This window comes from Mchenga conophoros, linkage group LG7 (assembly GCF_057382185.1).
Source record: "Mchenga conophoros isolate Kocher_MC1m ecotype Shallow Benthic linkage group LG7, M_conophoros_male_GT1.1, whole genome shotgun sequence".
NCBI classification, from domain to species: Eukaryota; Metazoa; Chordata; class Actinopteri; order Cichliformes; family Cichlidae; genus Mchenga; species Mchenga conophoros.
The window spans coordinates 11,260,452-11,274,579 of NC_140532.1; the positions used below are offsets into that span (position 1 = coordinate 11,260,452).

General features: G+C 39.9%; 2 protein-coding genes across 3 annotated transcripts; one reads left to right on the plus strand and one right to left on the minus strand.

Moving 5' to 3' along the window:
* Positions 1 to 1,971: 1,971 nt before the first annotated feature.
* On the minus strand, positions 1,972 to 6,390 carry pgpep1l (pyroglutamyl-peptidase I like). 2 transcript variants are annotated; one of them, XM_085282082.1, is made up of 6 exons: positions 5,136 to 6,390; positions 5,001 to 5,053; positions 4,819 to 4,935; positions 4,414 to 4,640; positions 4,148 to 4,342; positions 1,972 to 2,917 (listed from the first exon to the last, which is right to left on the minus strand). In XM_085282082.1, exons 1-6 carry the CDS (start codon positions 5,212 to 5,214, stop codon positions 2,881 to 2,883), a joined length of 708 nt encoding a protein of 235 aa, XP_085138208.1. In that variant the 5' UTR covers positions 5,215 to 6,390; the 3' UTR covers positions 1,972 to 2,880. The 2 variants fall into 2 exon arrangements, with proteins under 2 accessions (XP_085138208.1, XP_085138209.1); XM_085282083.1 differs by lacking the exon at positions 4,819 to 4,935.
* On the plus strand, positions 6,325 to 14,099 carry synm (synemin, intermediate filament protein). The gene is made up of 4 exons (XM_085282081.1): positions 6,325 to 7,276; positions 8,113 to 8,237; positions 9,983 to 10,062; positions 10,233 to 14,099. Exons 1-4 carry the CDS (start codon positions 6,479 to 6,481, stop codon positions 12,302 to 12,304), a joined length of 3,075 nt encoding a protein of 1,024 aa, XP_085138207.1. The 5' UTR covers positions 6,325 to 6,478; the 3' UTR covers positions 12,305 to 14,099.
* The last annotated feature ends 29 nt before the right edge of the window (positions 14,100 to 14,128 follow it).

The window sequence follows — 14,128 nt, forward strand, 5'->3', positions numbered from 1 at the left end:
CAATTGGTGTTTCTAAATTGGCCACGGATGTCTGCTACAGCCTGCATCCATGGCTATTTAAAATGTGACTGAGTGGTCAGCAAGACTAATAAAGCACTAAATATGTGAGAGCATTACAAACACCTGACAGATTTTCAGAAAAAGAGAAAAGCCGTGGTGCTGATTGGCTAATCAAAAGTTTGCTTGCCCACCTACATGCCCTTCATTACTTTCATCTTTCAAACATCTGAGGGAAGAAGGCATGTGATTGAAGCACAGCCAACTCTGAGTCACAGCCTCTGTCTTTGTTTAATTTATTTAAAAAAAGAAAAAAGAAAAAAAAAAAGACTGAAAACATCAAAGCATCAGAAGGTCGCACTTCAAATGAGCAAATCACTGAACTTTATACTTTACGAATACAACTCTGGCTCCACTTTGACTTCTTCTAACCTTTTTTTTCTGAGATTTTCAATTGTGCATTTCACAGTGGGAGGTGAACATGGTTCGCCGGCACTGCTGTACCGAATACAACGCAAGAGACAGAAAATGAGGTGATTTTAGTAGCCTAGAGACAGCTTTCAAGTCACAGGTGGTCTCTTTTTAGAACAGTCAATAGTTTATCTACATTTCAAACACATATAAAGGTCTTACAGTTGTATTTTTGACTGCAGGATCGTTTTTATACACTCATTGGTTTTTGTCACTTTTTTAAAACCTTTTTACGGTTAAAAAATGTTTGCCTCTATGTCTGTACAGAACAAAGCTGCTATTTTATTCTTTTCCTCTTTTGGATGATATATATATATATATATATATATATATATATATATATATATATATATATATATATATATATATCATCCAATATATATATAAAGAAATCCTTCAGGTTTGGTATTTTATGGTCTCCACAACAGTCCATTTCTAATACCCTTAAACTGTTCAGAAAATATCCAATTTAAATCACAAAACGTGACCCCCGAAAGGTTTTCTGCAACACTACATTTTGTTAATTGCCTTTTCTTTTTATGAAATGTTTCTTTCTCTATTTCTGGATGTCTATATTATTATTATTATTATTATTATTAATGTTATTATTATTTAGAACGGACACCTTGGCTCAGTCTGTGAGCAGAGCGTGTACTTTCTGCATCCCTTTTTTTGTACTTTATTGTCTAGCACTGCGCCTGGCATTGGCCACTAGGTGCGACTCGATCTCAGGTCAAAGTTAAGGCTTTGCTTTCTCCACACATTCTCACAACATCATCCTGTACTTGCTTCACCATTTCCTCCTCCTTTCCTGCTCCTGATCATCATGACCCCCCCCCCCCCCCCTTCTGAAGTCAGGATAAGTTCCAGTATACGAGATATTTACCAGATCTGGTATTTTAACCCATCCACGTCCTGCCTCGTTTTTTTCCGATTAGATAGGGCTAAATTAAGTTGTCTCGTTTGCCTTAATATATGCCAACCATCTTTTAACCGTTTCACTTCTACTCCCTCCTCTAGCTCAGTGTTCCCTCTGCTGATTTCCTTTCTTCAGACTTATTGTTTAATCTTCACGACGACTGCTTCTTAAAACCAAATAAAGGATGGGTTAAAATCCAGGGAAGGGAACGCATTTCAATGTCACGAATGGCTGAATACTGAAAGTGTTTTGAAGGATTTCTGCTCATGTTACCTGGTGATTCCCCTTCCCCTTCTTTTATTTTATTTTTTTCTGTAGAAATGTTATTTATTTCTTCTTCTTTTTTTTTTTCCTTTTGTGATATCAGTTTAAATCACTGTATAAATGCCCCATGATTCAGTATAAAGTTGGATTTTTTTGTATGCATTTTCTTTGGTGTCATGACTGGGGGACTTAAAACCTTTTCTTTTTTTCCCCCCTTTAATTATATCTACCTCACTCTTTTTAAATATATGTATGCGTATGGAAAACAAATACATCTCACTCTTTCTCGTTTTTTTTTTAAACCCCCACAGGGATCTAGATAAACCTCACGAAGCGGACTAACACAGGAGATGGAATGGAAGTGTTGTTAAGTTACCCCGGCCATTTCTGGCCCAGCGGGTTAAAGCTTTTAGAAAAAAAAAGGCCCGCGCGTTTGCTCAAATTGAACAGCAGCCGTTAGTACGGTGTAGTTTTGCTCTCAATGTTAAATGTAAATGAGTATTTATGTGAGGACATCGATCTACACTGTATTTTAACCGAGGCAGGTGCAGTACATGATAAGACAGGAGGCCAGGGCTCAACACCACACATTCCATCTCCAAACATAAATGTCACAACCTCAAATCCTCAAAAGACAAAAACTTTTAATTTTTCCTCTTCTAAAATGCTTTTATATAAAAGTCTAAAATAAAAAATGTATATACATACATATATATATATAGATAGATATAAAACGGGAAATATTTAAAAAGGGAAACTTTTTCATCACCTCCAATAAAACAATTTGACCTGCAGCCTGTGATGCTGCGAGCATACGGTGCAACTCCACCTCTCACTTTATTCCAAGCAAACAGATGGCATTCACTTTTTCAGAACAACAACAACAAAAACTAGATAGTTGTGAACTTTCCATAATATGGGGAAAGCAGCCTCCTACGTATTTCTAACTTCTGTAGGAACCCCTAAATCAATGATTTCCACGTTGGAATCACAAGAGCAGTAAAACAGTGTCATTTTCTACCCTTATAAACTCTTCGTGGTTATGTGAATGTCATCATCCCCCTTCCCCTTCCTTCCCAGTCTGAATGCCAAGACATTCTGACCCCAGCGTTCATTTCCACTCTCGTTATCGGTGCCACTCCCTCACTGTCCGTTCAGAGTTGTTTTGCTCTATCAAAAGTCAAGTCTGCAACCCCCATTTTTTTTGTCTGGCCCGTTGTAACTGATACTTACAGTAATGCTGCTGGTTCAGTCACCTCAGTAGATCTTATTTTGTCACCACAAAATAGGAGGGAAAAAAAAGAGAGAGAACAAGCGTGAAAAGGTGGCAAAGTAGCTTTTACATCTCAAAGCGTCTCATTAAAAAACAAAAACAAAAGAAACCTCAGTGCTACTTTTTAACTCGCAGTGGCTACTTGGCGAGCGTTAACTCAGTGCAAGGGCTGATGGGCTGGGAACATTAGATAATTTGCATTTATATGAATACCCAAAAGCAATAAGAAAAGAAAATGGGATCACAGATAGGCAACCAGGTAACTTCTAATGTGAAATTTGGGTGCTCAATTAAAGTTCTTGGTAAATAAAAAAAATAGATAAAACTGTCTGATTGCTGTTTAATATCACAACGGTTTAAAAATCACCACTGACAAGCAAACAGCTTAGGTAGTTACTTAACATATCTATGCATTTCTGTTTTTGTTTTTTTGCTGTATTATGGTATATGTCAACTTTCCAGTTCTGAGAGTAGACACTGATCTGTTCTGAGGTGAATAGCTGTTGAATAACTAGTTACCATTAGATCACGAACCTGTCAAAGCTTACAACATTTACAATGAACTCGTGGACATGTATAGGACAGGGATGTTGCGTAGATTTACGGGTAGTCACGGTGAAGAGTAATCATGGTTAGAAAAAGACGATAGTTTACAGCTTCACGCGATACTTTTTTTTTTTTGCGTTACCTTAGGCTTAAACAGCATAAATATACACTACAGTTTAGTCGTCTGTCAACATTTCAATTCTTCAGAATGTTCTTCATGCAAATGTCAGGTTTATGGAGAATGCATCAGTGCATTTAAACTGCAATAATAAGTTTGAGGTTCATCATCATCCTGCGCCTCTGTTTTTAATGATTTGCATTCCTGTACCTTCTGAGGGGCCTTGGTCTACTACTACTATTATTTTATTATGATGCTTTCACAAAATCTGTGTGTTCATTAGATTGGGGAAAGAAATAATCAAAACGAAAAATCACTAGACTGTCTTCTTTCAAGCTCTATATCTGAGGCCTCAAAGTTTTTCACACCTATAGCTGAGATGGTGTATTTTTTAAAACACCTTCTCTGAATATGTATCTGAGAATTTCTTGTATTTTCTTTCTCTTTTTTTTTTTGCTGAAATTTTGAATAAATAAATGAATGAGAACTACGAATGCCTGCTATATTTAATTTTCCATTCACACCAATCAGTGGGTATCTGCTATGGATCACGATCTACCTCATTGACACAAAAGGGGGAACTCCTGTTTTTGAATGCTCCTCCAGCTGTTCCAGGATCTTCTGAATGAGGGCTTGCAGCAGAGGCACCAGTCTGTCAGCTGAGGCCAAGGTACCAGATGTGGGTATATGGATGAGGGCTGCTCTCCCCTGACCATGATACAGTGAGCAGTAATATGCAAAATCGCACAGGTACCTAAAAAGAAGAAATCAGCCATTATCTCATATTCAAGAGTGACTCTTGATCGTGCTGGAACACTTGCCTACCTGCCAGCATCTCTTGAATAAACTACATTCATCCCTGCTTGTCTGAAGTGCTTTGAGACTGCCCTCATGTTAATGACTGACTCCAGCTTCTGTGCCCCCCCTTCGACGCAGCAGCGAGTCTCTGGACAGTAGCCGCAGACATCTCGGTCTCTGTAGCCAGTGTTCTTCCCCGTTTGCTCCAAAATCACCACACTGGAGCCTCTGGCCAAACCCAGATGTACAGCAAACTGAAGTAAATGCACACAAACACAAGAGTGAGTTATTCACCTTGTGGTGGGATTTCTTTATTATTTATTTTTCATATTTGGAAGAAGCACAATAAACATTTTGGAAATCTATTGACAGAATTAAGTTTTAAACTAATAAGGTGATCAGTCTACAAGTCACATTTCGCTTTATTTTTACCTTTGGGTTAAGAGTGTGCCAGAGCTCACCAATAACTTTCTGGGTTTTCAAGTAACTCACTGGTAACTCCCTCACATGGACGTCAACATTCTCCCCCAGTCCGATCAGTTTCAACCCCTGCAATCATTTTTCAAATGAGTTATTTTCAGACTCAGTCAGCCGGTGGCGTTGATCGTTATTACCTTGGCGGCTTCCCAGCTGGTGTTGGTCAAGAACTGTCGAAAAGGTCCAAAACCTTAAAAGTAAATCGAATTTGCCAATTCAAAATAAAAGTCGGTCCGGTGCGATTATGGAGGACATGAACATTTACAGTTTACCTGTAACGACCACAGTTTCGCTTTTATTCATAGCCGAACCGAGATTGCAGCGCCTGTAACAGCAGTTCAGGGATTTCATGCAAGGATACTAAAACGTAGATAGATTTTCTTTAGCTTTCGCTATTCGTTTACTGTCCGCTTGGGGGCGCTCATCTCTGATAAATGTGATGCCCCTGTGAGGGTGATGCATTCAGGTGTCTCAGGAAAGTTATGCCATCCACAAATCATATTGAACTTAAAACAGCGAGACAGACTAGCATTTGTACTCTCAATAACACTTGCAGGCAATTTAGAATCACCAAAAGTCACCAACCCCACTAAGTGCATGTCTTTGGACTATGGGAGGAATCTGGAGAGAACATGAACAAGACCTTCTTGCTGTGAGGAAACAGAGCTACCCACTGCGCCACTGTGTGTACGTTGTATTTATCCATATTAACTACTTTCTTGCACAATCTCAGTTTACCTTTTACTTTCCTTCAACTTAACCTTAAATCGCTGTTGGATATATTTAAAGTTCTTGCACTCTCACAGAATCAAGCCATCACTATGTTCTGCCTCTGGCACATTTACTTTAACTTGTGTTTATTTAGTGTAGGATGTTCTATTTTTAAATATTTACCCTGGTGCTGTAACACAATAACTTCCCATGCAGGGTGAAGAATCTATCGGTCTATTATGGCAAGTAAACAACAAAGGCAAGCACTTCATTGAAAGAGTAAATCTTCTGAATTAAAAAGTATTAGGGTAAAAAAAGATTCAATTAAAATTAAAAAAGCAAAATGAAAAAGCAAATTTACCAAATCTGCAAACTAGACGCTTACGACATCAGTGGGAATATATTTTAAGTGTAACACACATTCTAAATAATATATATTTATACATTCTAATATGGAGCTATATTATAGCTGCAGTTAAATGTAGACTGGCTTTTACATGTGGGAGAAAAAGCCAAAAGGTAAATGTAGCCAAAACCAATATACTGTGTTTAAACCTCAATTATTATCATTTTTTAACTCGTGTACGTTTCTTTTTAGCTTGTCCTTTCTTTTATTTATAGTTGCGGTGAGTTTAGCATTATAGTATTTCAGAGAGCACTTAAACGCAACATAACAACGGACAGGGACGGAGGGACACGCTCGGGACGCTGCTATGATGCAGCAAAGGACCCGCCCTCCTCCTCCTCCTGCACTTGTCAAAGGCCACCGATCACAAATTACATCACAGTCGCGCCCACGGACGAAGACGCAAATTGATGCCGGGAGAATCCGTCTCCTAAATAATAAATAAAATCACCGGACATTTTTCTCCATCTAACTTAACAGAGATAATTAGTTACCACAATGCTCCCTTTCAAGAGAACTTTTGAGAGCGAGAAGCACCAGCTGCAGGAGCTCAACAGCAGACTTACCCAGTATCTATCCAGAACCAAGCAGCTGGAGCAAGAAAACGCGCATCTCATTGCTGAAATAAATAAACTGAGACAGGTGAGGACTACCGGATGGGAAACTAAGTACAGGGCTGAGATGCAGGACCTGCGGAGAATGGTGGGGCAGCTGTCGTTTGAAAAGTCCCAGGCTGAGATGGAGAGGGAGAAGCTATGGCGGGAGTTGCAGATGATCCAGAGTCTGTGCAGCGAGCAGACCGATGTGTGCCGGGACGTCAGCGGCGAACTAAAGAACTGCGAGCAGGAGCTTCATCACGCTCACAAAACCAACAGCGAACTCCAGCAGCGGCTGCTGCAACTAGAGAACGAGTATAAACGCTTAGAGGATGCACACAGGGAAGAAGTGAGCCGCCTTTGCAGTCAGGTGGAGTCCCGAGTGGCACCCATCATCAGGCAAACTTATCGTGGGCCTCCGGTGGTCTCCGTGGAAGAGGTGCAGGAGTATGCCCACGGTATGTCCGAAGGATGGATTCAGACCTTCGAAATGTACCAGAAGACGGTAGAAGACATGGAGCAGTCAATTAAAGCGGACCAGGCAATGCTGAACGACATGCAGAGGGAAAAGATGCTGTATGCGTCCGAGTTGGACAAATTACGCACGGAAGCGGAAAAACAAGGGCAGATTCAAATGCGACTTGAGGAGCAACTGATGCACATGCAGGAAAAATTCCGTGTGGACTACAGTCAGTATCAGGTAAGGACGAATTAATTGTGCTACAGTAGAAGAAATGTTTAATTTGGCATTGTTTGATTCGTTTTATCAACAAACAAACAAACGAAAAACCACTTTCAGTAAACCCCGCAAAATAAGCTCTAATTTTGGAGACGGGGTAGCGGCTTGTCCCTTGCTGCCCTGCCACACCCACTGTCCTTAAAGGTACTCATGCAGCTGCAGCTCACAGTGGCTGCTACAAATGTTTTCGATCTTTCTAATAATGTGAAATTTACATTCACATTCCAATAATGTGAAATTTATATATATATACACACGCTGCACCATTCTGGCGTCTGTACCAAAACGCTACACAATAAATAAGGAGGGGTCATTATTCAACAGTGAGCAAGGCCTGTCAAGTTTATGTACCCATAACTAAAAAATATGGATTGTGCACAACATTTGACGTCAGTATACCAGGACAGCATAGCTCCATTAGCTGGACAAACGCTATACTTCCGCCCTAATACCGTCCAACTGCTAGATTACACCAGCCACTTAAACCAATTAGCTGTCAGACTGACAAATCCTTATTAGCCTGAAGATGCAGTCTAAAGCAGGCCAGTCAGTTACATACCACTTCTCTTTCCACCCACTGCAGGGCTGTCTTCAGTAAAGTCACACCAAATACATTCCTCTGTTTATCTGTATGTAAGGAAGGCAAATGTTAACATTACTGGAGAGGGTTTATGCACAATACACAAAGCACTACTTGAGAGGACACGCCTAAAAACTTCAAATCTGTTAAGAGCACTAAAAGCTGCCTTGAGATGAATTATGGTTTCCTGTTTTTGCTTTTCCCCCCCTACCATCAGATGACTGTTGAACAGCTGGAGCATGAGAGGAATGTGATGGCTGATGTTATAGCACAAAAAATGAGAGAGCATCAGCAGCTTCTCCAGGTGAAGATGGATCTAGGAATGGAGGTTGCTACTTACAGGTGATGAAACCATTTAGTTTGTTCATTTTTTGTCTAAATAAATGAAATGGATATTTTATGTCACGTCAAGTTTAAGTCTTTTCCCAGAAGCCATTTTTACTTGTGTTAGCATGAAAAGCACAGATGGCACGAATAAAAACACTATGAGAGACAATCAGCAGTCAGCGTTATGCAACTCTTCAGTAAGCCTTTATTATGTGATATGAACCATACCTGGGTGCTAGAACCACATAGGAGTATGTGTTTCACTGCTTCCCTTACTGTGAGGGGAAATGTCTTCCATAGAAGAAGTACATGTGGCGTCTTAAATGTTTTAGAGACACGTTTAATACAAGGAAAAGCTGTCAGATGCTTTTTGCAAAGGTGTTGCTAACAGTCAGTCTACTTTAAAAAGTGTAAGCTACAACAATTTTGAACGATTTTTGTGTTGTTCATGAAGAACTCCTTTGGGGAATGAGCGCATGTGAAAACAGAGACAGTAATGGTTATTTGTTTGGAATCATTATTTTTTTTCTTTTCTTAAGAAACAATTGTAGAAAACATTGTAGAAACAATGGCTAAAATGCAGAAGCTTTCTTTATTCTGAGATATTTCTATGGTTTTGAAATCAGATTACTGATTAAACCAGCCCAAATACCTCTTCAAGTTAATCTTAACTCAATTAACTTCATAATTTACATAAGGAGACATACTTTGCTTGCTCATCCCTGGTTTTGGCACTAATTGCTCAAATCTAAGATCTCAAACAAAAGTCACATTAAGCTAATATAGCTTGGATTCATATTTTTCATTGTTCACTCACACCCCACCTGCAGTGGCTCCATGCACCAACAGTGGAGACTGCTGTACAGTTTAAAAAACCCCGAGCTGCTTAACTGAAAATTAGTGTCTGACAAGGTTACATAAATACTACACATACTATAGATGATTCTTAAGTAAAGCTGTTAGAGCATATTGTGTGAAGGAGGACTGATTTTATAAGCAATAACTTGTCTTGTTATAGCACTCAGTGTGTTGGCTTCATGTTCATGACACAGGGAGATGCTAAGATCTCAAAGCTCTTTATAAAACAGTGGGTAAACACTGTACTGGAATGTTATATCAATGTACCCTTGACATATTATAACCTCTTGCCTCATATTGACCTACATTTAAACAGACTTATATCAAAGATGGTGATAGATATTAGCATTTTAGCTTTAGCTTGCCTCTATATGGCAGGCTCTCCACAGGCACAACTGGTTTGTTTTGAACTTTTGGAATAGACAGAATACCTTATTAGAGACGTGGCAGCGGCATTTGTTTTTGTATGTGTCACGTGTCCGTTTTTGCTCTGGGATTCACAGGGAAGCATAGACAGCCATGCTTTGTGGGCGTTATTTTTAGGCCAGTCTTTCGGAAGGCACTCTCCAGAGAAGTTGCTCGTTTCATTTGCTATTGTATGTCTGTTGAAGCATGGCCAAGGAAAGGTGAGCTGTTTCAAATACTAGTAATGCATCGATATTAAATGACGGTGGCTTATTTGAATTTTTAAGACTACTACCCTATATGGTCAGGTACAGCATTCATGCCTTCTCGTAAGCCAAGTGTGTTTAGTTTGAGAGGGTTGAAATGGCAGAGCTGAAGGATGTACACGATCCCATGAGGTACTTGTCTTTGATGTTTTGAAAATATTTGAGAAATTAACTTGAGTTAGGACCTTTTTGCCCCTGTCTTCATATGTAATTTGCCTTGTCTCTGTTTAGGGCTCTTCTGGAGGGTGAGCGAATCAGTCTGCAAGATGCTCATAAGCGAGTGAATCAACATCAAAGAGAAAGAATAATAGGTATGTTTCTCAGTTATTTTTATTGATGTGATAATGATGGGGAAACACTGCAAGACTGGTTTCTACTTGGATAAATCATTTACACATTTATTAAGCAAAACTGAAAACAAAATGTCAATTCATCAAATAATTATTACTAATTACTTCTTTACTAATTACTTTTGACTCAGATATCAAAATGCCTGCCCGACGCTATACTCCAAGAGCTTCCACCTTAACCACCAAACAGCACATGGATGTAAGGTACATGCCATCGACTTCAAGCTTGAGAAGAGCCCCCATCCCTTCCTCTGGGTCCATAAGTCCGTCTAGGGTCATCCCTATTTCAGTTACAGGAAGAGCTCGCCATCAGAGTCCGGCATCCAGAAGGGATATGATCTCATTTAACAAAGCTCAGGCAGCTGCTTCTGCCTCTGCTACTACCATTACCACCACCAGTACTACAACCAAAGATAAGCAAGCAGGCCATAGTGAAAACCAAGTCAGTCGGAGTGTACCAAAAAGAACAGCAGAAGAGCAAACTGTGAAACTCATCTGGCTCCCACACACAGAGGGCCAGATGAGTCCTGACAAGTCTTCTACTCCTGATACCAAATCAGTAAGAGTGGTGTCACCATCAATGAAGAGCCTAGTTACGGAAACCGAGACCGAAAGCAAGAAGTATGTGTCAGATGAAAAAGAAAAAGGCCCCGTTGTCGACGGCAAGGTCAAAGACAAAGGAAGAACAGAGTTTACAATAGGCCCAGCTGAGAAAAAGATATTAGACTCTGTGTCTGTAGAAGAAATAATTGAGAAAGTGATAAAACCAGCAGGTTTGGAAGCCAAGGTCTGTTCAGCAGGAGATTCAAAAGTCAGATATCACGTGGAGAAAACTGAGCAGGAGGATGGCACGACTAAAACACAAATCGTGCTGGAGTCCAAAGTGGAGGAAGAGCTGGATGTTTCTCAGGACAATGCCCTGGAAGAACTGTTGAAACAAGGTGTGAAGAAAGTGTCACTAGAGGACATCAAGGACACAGCAACAGGAAGCATGGTCAAGAACCTGCTGAGTGGCTTGCAAGGAGGAGGGGACTTACAAAATAAGTCAGTCAATGTGGAAATCATCGAGGAACCAGTGGAGTCTTACAGTGATGAAGAACTTGAGGCTGAGCAGAAGTCCGGGTTGACTTTTCATGAGCCTTCTGCATATTTTGAAGTTGAGGAGCCAGAAAATATCCCTCATGGCATTCAAGGTAGCAGGGGGGATGATAATGTCATGAAATCCAACACAGATGAGTCAAAGTTTGGATCTGTACAAGTCCAAGAGGTCTCTAGAGAGAGTGAATATCCACATTTCTCCCATGATCAAGAGTCTCATGAGTATTTTGTCTCCACACCAGATGAAAATCTTTCTGAATCTGAGGAGGGTGGCGGGATAACCTCATATGGCCATTATGGAATTGTAGATGACCTGTCGGATGAGAGGTATTATCAAGATGATGGCCTTCCCCAGAAAAAAGTGACTGTAAAAGAAAGTGATGAATATGAGTTTATGTCAGGTGACCGGTTGTTTGCCAAAGAGAGTTTTCCAGAGTGCATAATAGAAGAAGAGGTTCGGGTCTCACCTGTAGTGCAAGAGGCAGTGCTTGAGTACCTGAGAGAAGACTCTTTGGAGCCCAAAGAGCAGCTGAAAGGAGCTCTTGAGAAGCTACAAAGTTCAGTGTCGGGACCACTGAAAGAGGAGTTAGCTTTCCTCACCAGAGTGAGTAGTGAAAGTCCAGAGAATGTAGCCGTCGGTGTCAAAAGAGTGGAACAGTCCACTGACAATGGAACCATGACTATAGTTGCAGAGCTAAATGTTTCTCAAACCCTGGAAGAATCTGGGCTGCTGGAAGGAGATGACCTATCTGAAGATCAGATCATGGCAGCGCTCAAGTCTTCTAACATAGGGATCGAGAAAGCCTTCCAGAGTGGGGCGGGAGGAGGATACAGCATTAGAGTTTCCAGAGAAGATAATGTTGCTCATAGCGTGGAGTATGGCGACTTCAGCGACAAAGGAGAATCTGCATCTGAAATCAGTGAGAAACATTTTAAACTGGGGCCATCAGACAAGTCATTTTCCTTCCAGATGGATGTACACGGTGGCCATGACGAGGCTGCCTCAGAGCAAGAGCTGCAGCCTCCAGTCCTGGAGATGCCAGTGAAGATTTCACAGGAGAAAAGAATCGCAACAGTTTACCTTGAAAGCCCTTCTAATGACTAAGAACTAAATCTGATTACTTTTTTCAAATTGAATAATTGCCAGTGCATTACGGTATGTTTACTTAAACATACAAAGCATATACTAATGGTGATTGCAGGAACTGTATTCATGCTATTTTTCAAGTAAACAAGCGTACTTATAATCCATAAGACTAGATTACCTAAAACAGAGTACTAGCTATTTAGTTAAAAGTATCTGATTTTCATATATGAATTTTTCTTTTTGCCATTGACTGCAGAGATCCCTGTGGGCTAGATTGTGTAAGGACTGAAACATCTACATATTGTAGCCATATTTAATGGTAGGCAATGCTGTGTGCTGTACTAGTATGTTTGGCTTTTCATAAGGTGCAGTTTGAATATCCTTGATTATTCTCTTTATAGTGCTTCATTTTGTACTAACCTACACTTAACAGCTTAAACAGCTCATTCTACAGTTTACAGCATATAATCCACCCAACCATCATGTCGTGGCTGTACTTGCCATGATGTTAAGTCTCCTTGGTCAGCATTTATTGCTCTCTGGGTTACAAGGTGCTGTGCACTGTTTGCAGAATAGGGCTTTAATTTTTTATGTTTTGAGCACCTCTAGAAAATGGAATGATGTTAGTACACAGCACATGCTGGAACACAGTGGTTTATATTAACAAGTCATTGCTAACATGTGTTCAAGACTGTTGACCTTGTGACTGAGGATAATATCATGAGAGTTAAAAAAAGAAGAAGATCTATTTGCTTTAGAATTTGTCTTAACAAAGCTCTTGTGAAGCTTAAAAGTGATTTCTTGGGGTTTCTAGGGACGGCGCAGTGGTTAGCACTGTTGCCTCACAGCAAGAAGGTCCAGATTTCAACTCCACCATCTGGCTGGGGACTGTCTATGTGGAGTTGGTTAGGTTAACTGATGATTCTAAATTGCCCATAGGTGTAAATGTGTAACTGTCCAATGTGTATCCTGCCACTCGCCCTATGACAGCAGGGATAGGCTCCAGCACCCCCAAGGGAGAAGCATGTTTTTAAAAAATAAAACAAAAAGTCTATTTTAACATGTGCCAAACATTTGTAAATTGCAAACAGTTAAGATTTTGTTTTGAGCATATAATTGGGGGTAACACTGCATTTGGAATTCTAAATGGGACCATTTAGAATTCCAAACATGGCTGTCAAGTTGAAAACAATATCCAGATAAAACGATTAAAGTAGCAGCAGAGGTGTTTTGCATTAAAAGGATGTTGCAGTGATGAAAAAGTAATCACACATAGGTTTGATCTTTGTCATGTATAGCACTTATGGCTTGTCCACAGCTGTTGGCTTTCAGTGTTGGCTTGAAGGATTCAACTTTGCTCTGACCTACGAGTGTGTTTATAACCGCACCTATTTTTGGATCATCAGCTTAGCATTGAGTGTTGACTAGAGTTTGTTGTGTTGTGTATGCGTTACAGAGACAGAAATGAAATAGCATGTGTACCGTCTGGTTATTTTTTTTGCTTATTTTCTCTAACAGCGGCTGTATAATTTACTTCTAACTACTGAAAAGTCTTTGCAAGTCAACTTTCTGGTATGATGGTAAAGCAATCCAAAAATACAACATCTGGCATGAATGCCATGCTTTTACAAATAAAATAAATTAGCAATCTACAAAAAGAACCCTTCATTTCATGATTTGTTGTGATTTACTCTTTAAACTCAAACACTCCTATATCAGTGCACCTAAAGTGTTTGTTATTAATCTTTATGCGGTTATTATCTCATTAGTGAATGAGTGACTAATACAGTGTTTAATAAAGGTCAAATGGAGAGACTGAAATCATTGATTTATTCTGAATTC

Excerpts from the sequence above, each read along its gene's own strand:
- synm (XM_085282081.1), top strand. The coding sequence starts at position 6,479 with ATGCTCCCTTTCAAGAGAACTTTTGAGAGCGAGAAGCACCAGCTGCAG. Across the intron at positions 8,238-9,982 it reads ATGGAGGTTGCTACTTACAG|GGCTCTTCTGGAGGGTGAGC; the intron begins GTGATGAAACCA and ends GTCTCTGTTTAG. Across the intron at positions 10,063-10,232 it reads TCAAAGAGAAAGAATAATAG|ATATCAAAATGCCTGCCCGA; the intron begins GTATGTTTCTCA and ends CTTTTGACTCAG.
- pgpep1l (XM_085282082.1), bottom strand. The coding sequence starts at position 5,214 with ATGAAATCCCTGAACTGCTGTTACAGGCGCTGCAATCTCGGTTCGGCT. Across the intron at positions 5,054-5,135 it reads CGAAACTGTGGTCGTTACAG|GTTTTGGACCTTTTCGACAG; the intron begins GTAAACTGTAAA and ends TTTACTTTTAAG. Across the intron at positions 4,641-4,818 it reads GGCACACTCTTAACCCAAAG|TTTGCTGTACATCTGGGTTT; the intron begins GTAAAAATAAAG and ends CATTTACTTCAG.